This window comes from Heteronotia binoei, chromosome 16, assembly GCF_032191835.1.
Source record: "Heteronotia binoei isolate CCM8104 ecotype False Entrance Well chromosome 16, APGP_CSIRO_Hbin_v1, whole genome shotgun sequence".
NCBI lineage: Eukaryota > Metazoa > Chordata > Lepidosauria > Squamata > Gekkonidae > Heteronotia > Heteronotia binoei.
This window is the reverse complement of record NC_083238.1, coordinates 22,805,795-22,824,472: the sequence shown is the minus strand read 5'-3', so window position 1 is coordinate 22,824,472 and position 18,678 is coordinate 22,805,795. Positions and strand designations below refer to the sequence as shown.

At 41.9% G+C, this 18,678-nt stretch overlaps 1 protein-coding gene across 1 annotated transcript in view; it reads left to right on the top strand.

Moving 5' to 3' along the window:
* LOC132585202 (secretory phospholipase A2 receptor-like) overlaps window positions 1–18,453 on the top strand; it is an 85,680-nt gene extending 67,227 nt beyond the window's left edge. Inside the window, 3 exon segments of the mRNA XM_060257009.1 lie at window positions 5,220–5,344; window positions 13,211–13,301; window positions 18,410–18,453. Of these exon segments, the coding sequence (XP_060112992.1) occupies window positions 5,220–5,344; window positions 13,211–13,301; window positions 18,410–18,453 (260 nt within the window).
* The last annotated feature ends 225 nt before the right edge of the window (window positions 18,454–18,678 follow it).

Sequence of the window (18,678 nt, the reverse complement as noted above, 5' to 3'; positions counted from 1 at the left end):
TTCTGGTTTTCCCTGGCCTTAAGGAACCTGACTAGCCTCAACTCGGGCTAGGACCTTTTCAGCCCTGGCTCCAGCCTGGTGGAACAAGCTACTAGCTGAGATCAGGACCCTGTGGGATCTGTTGAAGTTCCGCAGGGCCTGTAAGGCTATAAGAAAGGGGAACCCAATGTAACCTCAGCGTTTATTTTTGTTAACTGAGGCTCAGTATTCACTTTCATTTGGAAAGTTCGTAACAACTGGGAAGAAGCCGAGTTTCAGTTTATAAACAGAAGTATTCCACACAAGATCTTGTAAAATGCTTTATTTTCTATTAAATAAAAATTTGTTCTTCTTCTGTATCTTGTCTGTCCATTCAGTTGTCTATGGAATTCCTACTTACCTCATAAATAGGGTGGCCAGACCGTCCCGGTCTCCCGGGAAAGTCCCGGTTCTGGCCCCCAATTCCCGGCTCCCGGGCTGGCTATACCGGGACCATTAGAGGTCCCGGTTTAGCCAGCCAGAGAGCCGGTGGGCCGCGTGCGCGGGCAGGGAAGGCGGCGAGTGAGGGAGCCTGAAGCAGCCTGTCGGTCACTTCCGGGTTCCTGTCCTGCATCTCGACCTGTATTATTAGTGACAGGCTGCTTCGGCGTGCCGCTGCGCCAGCCCCCTGGGTCCCACAATGATGGGACCGATGCCACAGGGACGGGCTCGAAACACTCTATAACCCCTCAAAAGAACAGCAGTCTAGCTCGCTTCCCCCGAGCCCTGCCGTCATAAGCCTCAGGGGGGCTCATTTTGCGGCATCTCCCGGCGGGAGGGTGGCACCCGCACGGGACACATATCAAATGAAAGAGGGGGCGCAGGGCTATCAGAAACAGATGGCGGAGGGAGTAGGGAGACCACCCCACTGGGGGATCCACACCCCGAAAGTGATGAAGGTGGCGCAGATAGAGCCAACAGAGCAAACAGGACAAAATAAATAGGCTGCATTATGCAGCACAGTCTCACTGGAATCTCACTGGAATCTGACTGGCTTCTCAGCGTGGAACCCGTTCTCTCTAGTCTTCTCACTTTGAAAAAAGTAAAAAGTTTTATTTAACTTTATTTCCCCCTTTCCCTCTCTATAAATAATCTTGGTGTTTCCGGCGGTGATATTTGGGGGATTTTTGGGGACGTCACAGGAAGTGCTGTGAAGTCACTTCCTGTTTCCAGCAGTGGCATTTGGGGGAAATGATGTCATTTGGGGGAAATGATGTCACAGGAAGTGATGTCACTTCCTGCTTCCGGCAGGTGGCGCGGGGGAAATGATGTCACAGGAAGTGATGTCACTTCCTGTTTCCGGCAGGTGGCATGTCACAGGATGTGATGCCACAGGAAATGATGTCACAGGAAGTGATGTCACTTCCTGTTTCCGGCGGTGGCATGACATCACCGGAAGTGACGTCACTTCCTGTTTCCGGCGGCGCACGCACACACACATTCCTTCCCCCCTCAAGGTGTCCCTGGCTGGCCTGCAGAAATTATGGCCACCCTACTCATAAATAATTACAATATCAGTCTAATAGAGTCCTAATAAGAGATCTGTAGTCAGTGTCCCCTCTAAACCGTGTGCATGAGTGGCCGCTCATTAACACAGGAAGTCCCACTCAGCAGCAATCTGGATACAGTCTTGCACTGCCCATTTTAAGATTACAGCAGTTATATTCTGTTCTACTAAGTGTGTGTGTGTGTGTGTGTGCGGGGGCGGGGGGTGTGGATTAGAGGGCACATTGCCTGTAGAGGCATGCAGCTTATTTACTTGATTGTGGGCAGTAGAGTTTGCGGGACTGGACATTTTAAGAAAAGGATCCATGCACCTGCAGATGTACCTTTGTAAAAATATATAAATTTATTTTATTTTATTCGATTTCTAAAGGTTTACTGAACAGTTTTTAAAAAGAATATCACTGTGCAGTACAGTCTCTATAGCTTAGTAACAGAGCAAGTTTAAAAGTTAACTTTGTATCAGATATATTTTGTACTCGATATTAGATGCCAAGAAAACGTTGTGATGTGATGTCACTCCATGGGTCGGGAACAACATAGTGCTTGCACAGGGGACTACCTTTACATTTTTTATTAGATGGCAAACATTCTTGCAGCATTAGAGTCCAAACGGTAGCCTATAGCATTCTATACATAGTGATCCATCATGATGTAGCATAACATATCAAAACATAGTTGCATGGCACAAGTATAAAGTTCCCTCTGGACTGTACCATCAGTATAGCCTTTTGCCCCCAGAGACCAGACGGTCTTAACGATCCAATCATAGGTCCCCCTTGATCGAACTTTCCAGAGGCTGTTAGCAACCACTCCTAATTCCCCCCTCCCTTCTAGCCATATGTCCAACACAGGTTCTTGTAATTAACCAATTGTCTCATTTTTTAATCTAGCCTTGAAAGAGATAAGATTGGTAATTGTATGAAGGTCCAAATTATGAACACCTGCAGGCCAAACTAGGAATCACATTAACCCTTGAGAGAAACTGGTGCTTTGCCTCACATCTGTTTCTCTAAAAGTTGGACTCGGTTTTTTTCCAGATGTGTAAAACAGGGACATTCTTAAATTTCCATGCAAGTTACAGTTATATACAATAATTTTAAAAACTTTGTATATAACCATTTTAAAGAGGGATCATCTTACATTCAAGGTTGTCTTCCTAATAGGGTAAATATGATCTATAGACTTTATACTTGGGTTGGCCTTTTGTCTTCTAATCTATTGATAAATACATGGTCATTTTGAGAATGCATTTTGATAAACATGGATCTTGTTTGATCAATAGAAATTGAAAGTGAATCTCTTTTGTTTCATGACCTGTTTTGAATTCACCCTTATTCAGAGGATTTTTTTAAAAAAAATATACATTCTCTTTTGAAAGCCTACTCTAGGGATGCCAGCCTCCAGATGGGACCTGGGGATCCCCCAAAATTACAGTTCATCTATAGAGATCGGTTTCCCCAGAGAAAATGGCTGCTTTGGAGGGTGGACTCTGTTAAAACTATTTCTGTTTGAAATCCAATTTATATGACTCAAATAAGATTGTGAGAGCCTTTTGTATGGAAACAAAATCATAAGTTTATTACTACAGGGAGGGGGAACTGGGATAGAAAATAACAACCTCTAAGACCTACATCCTAACAGATTGAGAGACACATGCTTAATGGAGGATACTTCCCCTTTCTCCTTGACCTCTCTACTGGGACAAAGGAAGTCACCTGACTAACTGGCCCGTTAACACAGAAAAACAAATAGTCTTTCCCAAGCTTTCTTTCTACTGGCAGAGAGCCAAGTTCTTCTTCCTGGGTCAGGCAGACAATAAAGAAACAGGTCAACAGTATTAACTCTATAATGACTGGAACTTAGAACATTGCAAATTCCAACAGACTCTATGGCATTGTACCCCACTGAGGTCCCTGTGCTCCCCAGGGTCCATCTCCAAATCTCTAGAAGTTTCCCAACCTTGCTCTAACAACCCCGCCCCCGTCCCCTGCCAGTGGAAGAGGGGCTAGGAAACCTGTCACTAATTCTTACAAGCCTGTAAGGTAGGTCAATATTATTAGCCTCATATTGAAGATGGGGATTAAGTCTGAAAGAGAGAGTGTTTTACCTAAGGCTGGGTTATCTGGTAAATTTGTGAGTAAGTGCCTACTTCAGCAGCACATATACTAAAATCTGTGATTGAGAAGAGGTTTGAACTGGAGACATTACAGATCACTTTTCTGGGTCTCTGTGCTATACCAGCTTCCAAGAAAACAGAGAAGTTCCCTGCTGCTTTCTTAATGTTGATTATCCATTCAGGTTTCTGAACCAACAGCCTCCATTCTCTACTAGTTATTATAGATTAAAAATACTATAATCTGGTATTTGCTGAGCATTGAGTCAAGCTATACCTGTTGCTTCTTCCTGAGGAATTCTAAACCTCACCAGCAGTCACTATGGCAGAAATTAACTGTTCCTCACAGAAAGTAATGATATTAGTATTACTGTGTATAGTTACTGCCAGAACAATAACACTATTTGCAGAGCGTTCAGAGCACTTTGCATATATTGTCATGGATCCTTACAACAAGCCTCTAAAGCAGGGGTAGAGGTCTAGAGAAGATAATTTGCTGGACAAACAGTCTAGGAAGGATCACTTGACCCTTTGATAGTTTGGCACAGTGGCTGGAAGCCCACTGTACTTGTGGACAAAAGTGGGGAACGAGAGAAAAGTACAAATGGAATACTCGCTACAAAGTTTCAAAAAATGCAAAAGGAAAAATTTGTAAAGCTACCCATACTCATGGTCATTATAAATTCAGACTTAAATTTCTAGAAATGTGTGGATCAGGTTGTAAGCCTCTCTCCTATGGCATTTGTGAGAAAGGCGGGGGACATGGGTTAGAACCAGACTAAAGGGGTAATTTCCATCAATTCCCCCCTCCTACTGCAGAATCCCCTCAAGTTGCTCCACAGGGTTCCTTATCTCTCAGGGGTACCATTTTGTGGAGGTCAGTGGACTATAGTGGGAGGGTGGAGTTCTGTTCCACTAGTAAAAATTTGGTCAGGATCTCACCTAGAAGTTAAAAACGAGAGTAAAAAAGACAAAGTTTCCCAGCCATAAATGTTGGTTGCCAGTTTTTTTTAATCTGGAAATTCTTGCTGACTGCTTCTCTAATGTTACTTTTCTCACTTTCTCTCAATGTTACTTTTCTCACTGAAGAAGAGGAAGAACATCTTCACCCAGAGCCAAATAAACCAAATAAAAGGGAATTGAGAAAAGTAGCATTAGAGAAGCACTCTTTGATAGGCTATGTCCCTGTGGGCTGAAGGAAATTGAAGGAATGGACCACGTACTTTTATCCTGTAGATTCTACTGTGATTTACATGCATCCTATCTGGATCCTGTATTGCAATCCCTAGAGGTTAAATCTGATGAAAGCAAGATAGTGAGTTTACAAGCCTCAAATAAGGCTGAAATCATCAAAGTGGTGGCAAATTTCCTTTACTGTGCTTAGAGGAGGAGGAGTCTGTTTAAAATGTCTAATTAACCAACTTTGCCCGCTGCTTCCTTGATTTGATACTGTTGTTGTTATGCCAATAAAGGTTCTGTGACTGTGATTAGATACTAGCTATCCATTTATTCTCTTAATTTTCTTGAATTGTTCGATATATACTTTGACGTAAGTTATGTCAATTTGTTTTGTTTTTTTCAGCTTTTGTAACAGTGAACCTAAATGGACATAAATCAAATATCTGGATTGGCCTAAGTAGCAATGATTTTTTAAACTGGATTAATGGACAAAAAGTGAACTATTCCAACTGGTCTCCAATAGAAGTTGTGAGAAAAAGACCCCTAATTTCAGAACATCGTAGTCACCCATTTGGTTGCCAGTGTGCCTGGAGACTCAACTCACACACATCTGCCAGGAGAACGTGGGTTTTGTCTACCAGACTGGAAGGGACTTATGTGAGTACTAACAGCCACAACATTGCAGCAGCACTCCGTGTCTCTGGAGGAGTGCTAACCAGGAGAACAGATGGGTTTCCAGTCGCTCCGTGCGATCCCTATCTTGGCCGTTGCAGCGGAAGAAGTTGCGCCGCCAGGAACTGTCCAGGCAAGCGGTTTCCAGCCTTGACCATAGAATCCATATTGGAAGGCTAACATCACCAGCAGCTATCTTCCTGCAGTGCCAGACTCCATTACAGCGAAGCGGGAGGCTCACGTACTCAACAGATGTCACCTATGCATAAGGCAATCAAGCTTATCTTAGGCGTGGATCCTGTCAGACCGCCTAAGGCTTTGTCCAACGGAACCCAAGACAAAGGATGGTGCCAGTAGAGGAATGAAGAAGACGAAGAACATCTTCACCCAGAGCCAAGTTTCTTTGTATAGATCGGGTGTTACCTTAGGTAGCAATTTGGCCATCTGTTGTCACCTTTTTAGATAAGTTTTGATAGCCACACAGTGGAGACAGTCATGACTACTATTTAGAGTTCTGCAAACCTGACTGGGAAGCAGTGCTTTATATGGCGGCGGCAGTAGCCAAAGCAATGTTTAAAAAAAATATCTGTACAGCCACTCTGATTTCCAGTGGCCAATCAGAAGCCCTGCTGGGCAAAAGCCCCCATCTAGTCCTACTTTCTAAAAAAACACTTGGTGTATGCCAGGAAAGGTGTTGTTGTGCACCCTAGCACCCTCAGGCACTACACTGGGGACCATGCTCTTTTCCATAAGATCATAAGAGTTCTGCTGCATTGGAACAGTGATCTGTGTACCCCCACCTCAGCATCCTATTTCATGCAGCAGCCAACCAGTTGCTTTAGAGAGGTGGCAAAAAGGAAATAGAGGTCAATGTTTTTCCTTGCTTTTGTCTCCAAGCACTAATATTTAGCAGCTCACCACCTCTGTATGTTGAAGTATCCTTTAAGTACCACAAACTGCACCCATTGATAGACCTATCTTGCATGAATCCAGTTCTCCACTTTAGATTTCATTTCTCCCACCCCGCCTCCCCTTTCTCTCTCTCTCTCTCTCTCTCTCTCTCTCTCTCTCTCTCTCTCTCTCTCTCTATCTATCTATCTCTCTCTATCTCTTTTGCTGTCAAGGTCTCAGGTGATTTATGGCAACCCAGGAGGGTTTTCAAGGCAAGAGGGGTTTAGAGGTACCGTTTGCCTGATCTGCCTCCCAACCCTGGTCTGCCTTCGTGGTCTCCCATCCAAATACTAGCCAGGGCTGACCTTGCTTAGCCTCCAAGATCTGACAAGAGCAGGCTAGCCTGGGCTATCCAGGTCGAGGCAGATTGTATTTCTAATACAAGCATATTCAGTTACTGCATGAACATCTTAACATGCTGTGATTTCAGAAGTCTTTAGTTTTGGCACCGTGCATGAGATAGAAGGGAGTAGGGTTGCCAATCCCCAGGTGAGGGCAGGGGATCCCCCGGTTTAGAGGCCCTCCCCCTGCTTCAGGGTCATCAGAAAGCGGGGGGAGGGGAGGGAAATGTCTGCTGGGAACTCTGTTATTCCCTATGGAGATTTATTCCCATAGAAAATAATGGAGAATTGATCCGTGGGTATCTGGGGCTCTGGGGGGGGCTGTTTTTTGAGGTAGAGGCACCAAATTTTCAGTATAGAATCTAGTGTCTCTCCCCAAAATACCCCCCCCCAAGTTTCAAAAATATTGGACCAGGGGATCAAATTCTATGAGCCCCAAAAGAAGGTACCCCTATCCTTCATTATTTCCTATGGAAGGAATTGAAAAGGTGTGCAGTCCCTTTAAATGTGATGGCCAGAACTCCCTTTGGAGTTCAATTATGCTTGTCACAGCCTTGATCTTGGCTCCACCCCTAATGTCTCCTGGCTGCACCCCCAAAATCTCCTGGCTCCACCCCCAAAGTCCCCAGATATTTCTTGAATTGGACTTGGCAACCCTAGAAGGGAGGGTGTGCACAAACCCAAGGCCCATTCTTACCAGAAAGTTTGTTTACAATATCTGAATACACTCAATAGTTTTCAACCTTCGCTAAGTGGTGATAGTGACCACAGTATGACGTTTTTGTTAAATATGTAATCTGTGTCATACTTAGGGCCCTAATACCACTGCATTGTAAAGAACCGTCGACTTTCCTTAGGAAATGCATAAGAAAAACTCATTTCCCCTTTCTTTGAGCAAGTGAAGGATATTTTTAGTTTCAGGGGTTTTTTAAAACCAGAATTCTGTCTTTTTTTTTGTATTAGCGCATTCTCTTTGGAAGGAATCGAAATGATATGCATGTAAGGGTTCTGCTTTTACGACTGTGTTCTTTTATAACGACAGCGTGCTATCGATAGCTGTCATGACTCACTCCCCCCAGGCTGTCTGGTGTTTTAAATTCATCCTGCCTCAGAAGAGATCACTTCATGTTGTTAAAGAGCAAAGGCTTATTCATAAGTTGATGGAGATATTTATATTAGTGCTGCCCTGGCACAAAAAGACTGCGGCTATTTTTAGTTGAGTCATAGCTCTCTTTATGAGACCTTTTGGGCCTGTAATTATAAGAGAAGAATATGATGCCTAATAGTGCAAGAAATGACCTGTTAAAATGTGCTGAGCCAAAGACACTTGATTTCCACAGTAACCTTTAATCAAGCCACCAAGGTTTTCTTTCTAATTACATAACCTGTGAAATGGGCTATTAGCACTTCCTGGCATTACAGGGGTTTAGTGCCGTTTATTTGGCAATAACCCAGAACCACTCCTAACAGCAGGTCAACTTCAAGGGAGTTCTGTGTGCATTATAGGTTCACAAGCAAGTTGCATACCAAGTGGTAGAACTGTACTATGAATATCATTGTTACTAAGTAGCTGGGTGAGTCCCAGCCCCAATTTAACTTCCCAGTTGGATTAAACTTCCTTTTTCCCCCTCCAGATTTCTCTCTTCATTCATCTATTTGGGCATTACTTCTGTCCATTGCCTCAACTGCACTCTTATCTGAGGCCCAGCCTTTTCTGTATTGTCATATTCATGTTTAGCCTTTCCTAGTGGCAATATCAGCAAAATGGCCACCAATGTATAGAAATAGTTGATATAAAGCTGGAGTTCTGAAAAGTGGTGATGTATACTATGTATACATTAATTCGCTTCTCAGTAGGCTTTGTCTGTTGTTTGTTTCATTTGGTCCTTTCTTTCTATAGGTTAGTGGCTCCGTGGCACAGTGTGGAAAAGCAGCAGTACTGCAGTACTGTGGTCTGAACTCTCTGCTCATGACCTGAGTTCGATTCTGGCGGAAGCTGGATTCAGGTAGCCAGCCCAAGGTTGACTCAGGCTTCCATCCTTCCAAGGTCAGTAAAATTAATACCCAGGTTGCTGGGGGGAAAGTGTAAAAGACTGGGGAAGGCAATGGCAAACCACCCCGTAAAAAGTCTGCCATGAAAACATTGTGAAAGCAACGTCACCCCAGAGTCAGAAATGACTGGTGCTTGCACAGGGGACCTTTCCTTTTTCTATAGGTTAGTCACCTTTTTCTGGTTGATGCCATAAGTTTCTGTTGTGCACATTGCATCATGGCCCACCTTAGCAGGTGATCTCAGATTTTTGGGATATGCATATGAGACATAGAAAAAAGAAATAATTGGGCTACTGGCTTTTGTTACCATAGTAGCTATGACAGCCCTGCACCCGCAAGGCGACTTATGGCAACTTATGGCGACCCCAGCCCCTCTTTCAGCCTTTGTTTCTTCCTTTGTAAATACAGTGTTTCACAGAGTTTCACTGAGGTATCTCAGGGTCCACAGTTCTTATATTCTTCACTCTCCAAACTCTAATTAGGTTGGCCTCTTGGGCTTTACGTGTCTGGTCTCTTGAGTCAATTGGTGTGTCTGCTCCCAGCCCTCCTGACTCCCTCAGACCCACACCTCTCCCTCAGCAACCTTATTAGTTCTTAAGAGTAGTGTAAATATTTCTGTGACCACTCGATTGTCACTCTTAGCCTCCTGGCTGTCTCCACAGAGCTAACAGCGAGCTTCACTTCACCAGAAGTCTCTTCACCGCTCTCTGTATCCGCTCTCTCCTCAACTCTCCTGCTGACCATATACTGCCCACTTCAACTGTCTCTTTCTGACAGTTGCTGACAGTTGACTCTCCAGCCATTATCTGTCACTCGCTCATCCTGAGAGTTCCGAGCACTTCGGCCCCCACCCTCAGATCACATGACTCAGACTCCCTGAGTCCTTAGCTTTTCTATTAACCCTTCCAATTCCGTCACAGTAGCCCTTCAGTTTGTATGGGGGAACCTCTGTGTTCCTGATGTTTTATGGGGGTGATGAGGGCCAGTTTGATGTAGTGGGTAAGTGTGTAGACTCTCATCTGGGAGAACTGGGTTTGACTCCCCACTCCTCCACTTGCAGCTGCTGGAATGGCCTTGGGTCAGCAGAGTTATCCTTGAAAGGGCAGCTTCTGTGAGAGCTCTCTCAGCCCCACCCACTTCACAAGGTGTCTGTTGTGGGGGAGGAAGGTAAAGGACATTGTAAGATTCAGAGTGGAGGGCAAGATATAAATCTGATATTTTCTTCGGTTTTCACTCACAGCTCTTAACTTCCTGTCTTTTTGAACTTTTTAAGGGGAAGGTAGAGGAAGTGACCCAGGCCTCATATATCTGCTTAGCTATCAATACAGTTTTGTCCCACTATCATTTGATTACCCCAACTTGGATAGCCCAGGCTAGCCCAATATCATCACATCTTGAAAGCTAACCCCAGCCCTGGCTAGTAGTCAGATGGGTGACCTCCAAGGAACATCATGGGTGTGGCACAGAGGCGGACAATGGCAAACCACCTTTTAAATGTCTCTTGCATTAAAAACAAGAATAGCTTCCACCTAGTGGTGCATAATACAAAAAAGAACTAGAACTTCTAGCTGCCAGACAATCTTAGGATCTCCTGACTATACTTCACACATTGCCATATGATAATTAGTTAAATTAATTGCTCAATTTCTCTCACCCTTTTTATCTCCCATATCCAAGTCTAAGACCCTGCCTTCTGCACCACATGAGAGATATATTAGAGCTGAAAAAATTATTATATTTACATTTTAGTGTAACTCCAGGACCAGGAATAATTTCAATATTTGGATTTTCTACATGCTCCATTGGATGGGCCATTGACTTCAGTCACTGTTGTCCAATTCAATTGGCAAGTTTAATCAAAATATAGCCCATGAATGGGGGAAGGCAATATTTGCCAATTCTCATCTCCCAGTGCGCACTCCCACTTGATCGCTTATACCATTTCTGAGATCCATTGACTTGAAGGGCAAAGAAGCATGTACTGGGAGGCAGAAGCAAGGAAATTGCCTTCCTGAACCATGATTCCTCTCACTCTACTTAGAATCAAAGTCATAGACATATTTTGAAAAGAATATGTTTTTCACTGATGCTCCCTCAATTCCTTATTACATCTCCTGTCCCATATAGCTCTTATATATACAGATCCCATAATCCTCAGCATAGGGTTTTTGGTGAGAACTGCCTCCTTCCATGTCCTTTTCCCCCTAACTGAGGGGGGAAATGATAGCACAGCGTATAGTGAAAACGGAAGGGCCCTCATTCTTAAAAGGAGCTTTGGTGCTTTTCCAGCCCATGTCAATGAAATAATGGACAAACCACTACATGTGCACACAGCTGGAACAGGATTATAGAAAATATGTGGTGAAGCAGTAATTTCATTGATGTATCATATGCCTGGATCATGGTTGAATGCATGAGACATCAGGGTCCCTCTCCCATCACCTTATTGCATACTGTAAAGTTAACCAGTTGACTGAGCAATAAAACTAGCACATGTTTTCTTTCTTTCTTTCTTTCTTTCTTTCTTTCTTTCTTTCTTTCTTTCTTTCTTTCTTTCTTTCTTTCTTTCTTTCTTTCTTTCTTTCTTTCTTTCTTTCTTTCTTTCTTTCTTTCTCTCTCTCTCTCTCTTTCTCTCTCTCTCTTCCTTCCTTCCTTCTTTCCTTCCTTCCTTCCTTCCTTCCTTCCTTGTTTATTTATTAAATAGCTTTATTAATGCTATTAAAATATACATAAAAGACAAGACTGCAAAAAATGCATTAGAGAAGCTGAATAATAATAATAATTATTATTATTATTTTAAAAATGTAACAATGCATAACTAAGTTTTCCCATTTCTATTATAGGTAAGTTAGCATAACCCAATGATCCGTAGCATAAGTCATAAGGTAAGTAGACTTTGATTGGATTTTCCCCTTTCCATTTGTTTTCCCCCTAAAAAATATAACAAAAGTTTTATATACTCATTTGCTGGTAGTACACCTTGTTGAAAGAGTACACCTGTGATTGGATACCATAGCAGGGAACTCCACAAGGAGGACTGGGATAAGATTTGGACATCCTCAGTTAACTCTTCAAAAATTTTCAATATTTGATTCCAATCTTATAAAATATTGGCACGTTGGTACAAGACACCTAAGACTCTACATAAAATACATCCAATTATAGACCCTCACTGCTGGAAGGGCTGTTGCTGTATAGCAGATTTTAAACACTGTTGGTGGGATTACCCACGGGCAGGCCTCGGATTCAGCAGGAGCTCACAGGAGCACAGCTCCTGAACCTTTCTGATAGTTCCACCTCTTCCTTCCCACCTTGTCCATTGAATAGTAGGTGCAGCTGCGTAACTATCCCTGGATGAGCTCTGCCACCTTTTTTTCTACAAAATGACCCCTGCCCGCAGGTTAAATATTACTGGGCACAAATTTGGGAGGAAACAAAACTGATCATAACTCATAATTTGCCCCTTACACTGGAGTCAGCAATTTTGAGCTATTGGGACTTTGATAAATACACTAAGCAAATAAATATGATAATGACAACTTTACTTTCAGTTGCGAGGATGCTACTCGTTTATCACCGGAAAGACAAAACATTGCCATCTATACCACAATGGCAAAAGAAGCTAGGGGACCACTTTATTCTAGGAAAAATAGCTGAAAATCCTTATATGACCCAGTCAACAAAGCAACAAGATGTGATCACTTTCTATGGGAATTGTCGTGGACATAGGTTCCACTTAAACCAATGGCACTTACTCCATGTAATATGTTTGGGGTTGGAATGTCAGTTATATACATAGATGCTTTCATAAATGGGGTAAACATTAAAAAAAAAACAGGTTTGATGTTAGAAGAATGTATACCTTTATGGCAACTTTACAACATTTCCTGAAACTGATCCATCTTTGAGTTAAAGCATGAGAGTTATTTTCTGGTTAAATTGCCCTATTTGCTCTCTACTTGCCATCCTATACAGAGTTATTCCAGTCTACTCATTGGTTTAAATTGTTTTAGAACAGTGCATGGGATTACATTGTACTTAAGTGGATTTTGATGTATTAAAATAATTGGAGAATTTCATTTGTTGGTCACAGGCAGTGCAATCCCAAACATACTCTTGTAAGACCATTGACTCCAGTGGATTTAGCTGTTGAGGATTGTACTGATTCCTGAGATTAACATCTTCTCTGTATAGCTGTTTAAACTGTGCAAGAGTTGAAATGGCTAGCTCTGAATTCTCTTTCAGATTATCATGACATTACAGTACAGTCAGTGACAGTAATGTTTTACCGTGATTTTGCTATATTTTAAGAATTGAAGATTAAATGTCTAATTTTAGTTGCTTTTTATTTTTATTCTGCCTCTCTTTTTTCTTGTAGTGTCTTATTTTCGTCTTGGTGCTACAAATGATTGCTGTTAGTGTCATAGCTGTACGTATGTGGTGCTTGAAGAGTCCTGCAGCGCAGAGCGGTAAGCTGCAGTACTGCAGTCCAAGCTCTGCTCACGACCTAAGTTTGATCCCAGCAGAAGCTGGGTTCAGGTAGCCAGCTCAAGGTTGACTCAGCCTTCCATCTTTCCAAGGCTGGTAAAATGAGTACCCAACTTGCTGGGGGGAAAGTGTAGATGACTGGGGAAGGCAAACCACCCTGTAAAAAGTCTGCTGTGAAAACACTGTGATGCGACGTCACCCCAGAGTCGGAAACAACTGGTGCCCCTAAAGGGGACTACCTTTACCTTTATGTGGTGCCTACACATACCAAGCTATCTTTTGATAAAGATGTTATGGTTTAGAAATGTCAGCAGATGCTAACTCTGAAGATCCTGCCATCGAAAAAGAACATCCTGATTTCTGAACTTGAGGGCAGAATTGACAGTTAATGAAATGGTGCAATAATAAGGACCAAGGACAAATTCATTTATTGGACATGGTTTAAAAATACATACATGGTACATACTTACATACATGCACTACATAATTTCATTAACTGATTACAGTTTAGGCTCCTCATCATATGCATCATCCAGTATTAAAATTTAAAATGGTCTCTTTATTCAGCCCTGCTGCAAACTTAACATATCTGTTCCACACGAAACTGAAAATCATGGAGGCCAGTATATGCCTAGAAATTAGATGCTACTAATATATGCACTTGAAATCTTTTAATGTTTTTTATGATTTTATGTTTTTTATGTCTTAATGTATTTTTCATGTCTATACATGACCATGTCAGCTGCCCTGAGCCTGCTTCGGCGGGGAGGGTGGGATATAAATAGAAATAAATAAATATGCTATCTTGTGAACCTACTGGAAGAGTCATTTTTGTAAGAACAAAGTTACTTAGAAGCTTACCTTTGAACAAATTGTCATGGCTATCTGTGAGGCTGCTTGGAACAAAAGGATTCATTAATTTCCATTCAAGGAATCCAAGTGCCTTGTTTCTGTTTTACTTGGATAGAACAAAAATGCATATCGGAATGCAACTCAAAGGACACATATCTTCTAAAATGAGGGCATATCCATTCTCAAATAAACTTCCCTGCTCTACCCATTTCTACCCATAATTTAGACTTGTCACATTTTTTAGGCTCTTCACCCTTCTCCAAAAGCCACAGATGCATGACTCAGCCCAATTTGCACATACAGATTAGGTCTGAGGTCCCCACCCTGTGTTACAGTTAGATTTCAGTTCCAAGTTCACTTCAGTTCCTGTGTGCATAGTGCTCACTCTGGATTGGGACTGAAGAAAAAGCCTGTTGGGGAAACTCATATATTCCTTGGGGTCCATGTGGAATTTTTTTCCAGTGGACCAAACAGCATCAGCATATTGCTGTTTCAGGTTCACAAACAGGGGTGGAATTCTAGCAGGAGCTCCTTTACATATTAGGCCACACACCCCTGATGTAGCCAATCCTCCAAGAGCTTACAAGACACTTTTTTTGTAAGCTCTTGGAGAATTGGCTACATCAGGGGGTGTGGCCTAATATGCAAAGAAGCTCCTGCTAGAATTCCAACCCTGTTCACAAGGCAGTAGAAAACCCCATTACGTGCTCATTACAGTTTTAATCTGAATTGGGCACCATTCACATAGAAACTGAGGAGAACCCCAACTCACTGATGGTTACACAATACCCCAGATCCAACCTGTATGCTCAGTAATGTGTGAATCAGACTGTAGGACAGAATTCACAATCAGATTGTTCTCACCTCTGGGATCTGGTGATGTTACATTAAACAACAGTATTAATGGAGCCTTCTTTTATCTGTGAATATATGTGGTCACAATCAGGTGGCTTTGAAAAGGTGGATCCAATACATGATGTAATACCTCATGGAAATAAACAGAATGATAAACAAATGCATATTGTTGAGATATTAGTGTCAGAGTATTGCCTCCTATCTCCAGTTTACATGTGCAGTAGCTACCATAAGCATACGTCTTAAAATAAGCTATCAAGTGTTTTTGGCTAGCCACAATCTAGAGATTTTGTCTCAGAGCCTGAAACATGGCAACCCCATGTCCTTCGTTTTGAACACAATTATTTGTCTTAGATGAAAAGGAGATGTAAGGATACTGCCAGACAAGATATCCCCTTTTGTAGTTGTTCAAGATTGGGTAGGGCTTGACTATTAGCTGTTTCACTTTTACTGTTATGTTTCACATCACCACAACCACCAATTTAATTGCATATTTCTGTGCAATTTCTTACATGCTTAAACGTTTATGACAATAACACATTAATTCAATCATGTATGAGCTGTAAAACCAGTATTAAAAAAGCAAAGTGTTTGTTTTTTGAACTAAGGAACTCTCTGCCATTTCAAGCATTCCCCAGGAAGCAAAGTTTCTTTAAATTTAGAAGAATGGTCTCAGTTCATTGTTCATAGCGTGTAGTGACATAATAGAAATAATAGAATTGTGTAATTCTGAATCACCATTTGACTGATCAAGATTGTCATATAATAAAGGTCCTCACAAATCCCCTAATCCCCACAAAACTTGGGGATTAAAGAGTTCCTTTCTCAGTTGTTATCTCCTTCATGACAATATTTTTCCAAGTTAAAGAAGATATGATAGACTTATCTGTGCAATTAAGAATAGTTGGGCTATCAGATAGCAACATTTTAAACAGACTGTCGCATGAAATTAAAGTTATATGCATTCATTGGTAATGGGGAAAGAACTAATGAAGTAGCCCTCCAAGCAGGAGAGTTTTTGTCAGGAGGTGGGAGGGGCAGAAACTGTAGACTGATCTTTATTTTTCTGACCCACTAAAGTAAATTTCACTAGCTGAGCGATTAAACTGCTGACCTGCTTGTTTCAACTTTCATTATTTACAAATAAAGCTGACCGATGAACATATGAAGCTGCCTTATACTGAATCAGACCCTTGGTCCATCAAAGTCAGTATTGTCTTCTCAGACTGGCAGTGGCTCTCCAGGGTCTCAAGCTGAGGTTTTTCACACCTATTTGCCTGGACCCTTTTTTGGAGATGCCAGGGATTGAACCTGGGACCTTCTGCTTCCCAAGCAGATGCTCTACCACTGAGCCACCGTCCCTCCCTAATAGGCCATAGCTTGATAGTCAGGCTTTCTATGGAGAAGATCCCAGGTTCAGTCCCTGGCATCTCCAGTTACAAGGATCAGGTAGGTGATAATATGAAGCACCTCCACCTGAGAATATGGAGAACTGCTGCCACTAAGAATACACAATGCTCTGACTTCCATGTGTGGAATGTGGACTGAAGCCCATTTGGCTACATTGTCAAAGGGAAAGGAATATCAGAATGACAGATACTTGAATCCCTTGGTACATTTCTGCTGATGGAAGCAATTTCTGTCAGCTGAGTGAGACTTCCTAGCCTCCTCCACGAATGCCATGTCTAGGGGAGAAGGGACTAGAGATGTACATTTTCCATAATGGAGACTTAACAGAGTTAGTGTTTTCTAGCTCATTAAAATAAAATAATAGGGCTTTCTTCCAGTTCTCCCCAATGTTTCCCTTTTTTTCTTCATGGTGAAAATTGGAAGAAGTCCTCATTTTCATGCTACTGAGTATGAAAAATCTTGCCTCAAGGAGCATCACACTCATTCTAACAGAGAAAATATTTCAGAGGAGTATTTCCAGCACTCCCTGAAATTTCTGAATTTCCCCCTCCAATTAAAAAGGTCCTCAGGAAAAAGGGGGGTTGTTTTTCCCAAAAATTTTGCAGGTTTTTTTTTTTATTTTCTGGGACTTTGTATGTCTAGAAAGGACCCCCAGGAACAGCATTTGGAGACAGCTGAAGGTCTCTAGCAAGCACAAGGAATCAGTCAAAATCACCCTCCTTCCATTAGCAGAAAATATCTGCTGGATCCAACCCATAAATTACTCATGGGCTTAATAAAGACATCATGTGAAACCATGGCTTCATAGTTAACTTAAAATGGTTTTACAATGATTATTAAAAAGCCACAGGCTATTCAGAGTAATTACAAGAGTGGGCAGATTTTTAATTTCTTTAACATGTACTGCTTAGACTCTGCATGCACAATTAGAAGCATTTTCAGAATCAATATAAAGCTTAATATTTATTCTTGCACATTATACTTTTTTCCCTTCCTCGCCTTGCGTTTCTGTAATTACAGAGTGATACCTTTTCCTCTATTCTTAATTGGATTGCTACTGCGGGGAAAAATCAATTACATTTATACCATTAAGGATATTTCATACAAGTTGTTTTATTCTATTTAATTTGGAAAATAAATAATAGAGAATGTACGTCTTTTAATCAAGCCTTTTAATCCCACACATTCATTTTATTTTTATGTTTATTTAGGCAAAATTCTTTACAAGTTCACTTTTCTTGCAATGAAATAGCAAAATTTTAAACACGTAATAGTGACTATTAGACATTATATGCTTGGACTTTCAAAAGGCTTTTAACAAGGTACATCGCCAAAGACACCTGAGGAAACTTAGCAGTCATGAGATAAGAGGATAGGTTCGCCTATGGATTAAAAATTGGTTAAATTACAGGAAGCAAAGAGTAGAAATAAATGGACAGTTCTCACAATGGAAAGAAATAAGCAGTGGGGTCACAAAAGGATCAATATTGGTGGTGATACGATTTAATTTATTCATAAATGACCTGGAACTAGGGGTGAGTAGCACAATGGCCAAGTTTGCAGATGACACAAAATTATTCAGATGGTGAAAACTGTGGCTGATTGTGAAAAGCTCCAAGAGGATCTCCACAAATTGGATGAGCAGGTGACAATGTGGCAAACGAAGCTCAGTGTTGGTAAGTGTAAGGTGATGCACACTGGAACAAAAAACCCCAGGATCAAGTATAGGCTAGTGAGATCTGAACTTGCTGAGACCGAGAGGGGGAAAGATCTTTGAATTGTGGTGAAGAGCTCAATGAAAGTGTCAACTAGGGGTGTGCACGAATTGAAGAACAAACTGCGATTTGTGCTTGAAATGACCATTTCGTGGTTCATTCCAAACTGGTTCAGCTGATCCTGCTGAACACAAACATAAACTGGCTTTTTTTTTTCTTGTTGTGTTGTTTGGTTTGTGTTTGCCTCATTTTCCCAGACAGCCTGGAGCCAGCCCTTGTGCCTCTCATCAGTTTCCAGTGAAACGACTAGACCCCAACCTCCTCAGCTCCACTCTCACTGGCAGCCTGCATTTCTAGTCAGTTTCCAGTGAAACTGATTAGAAGTGCAGGGGCTGGGAGAGTGGAGCTGCTGTATAGTCAGTTTCCAAGCTTAGGGGGGGGGGGTGAAACTGACAGAAGCTGAAGGGTGGCTTCCCTTTCTTTCCCCAGCTCCTAGGAGAGCAGTTTACTGGGGCACCTGCTATAG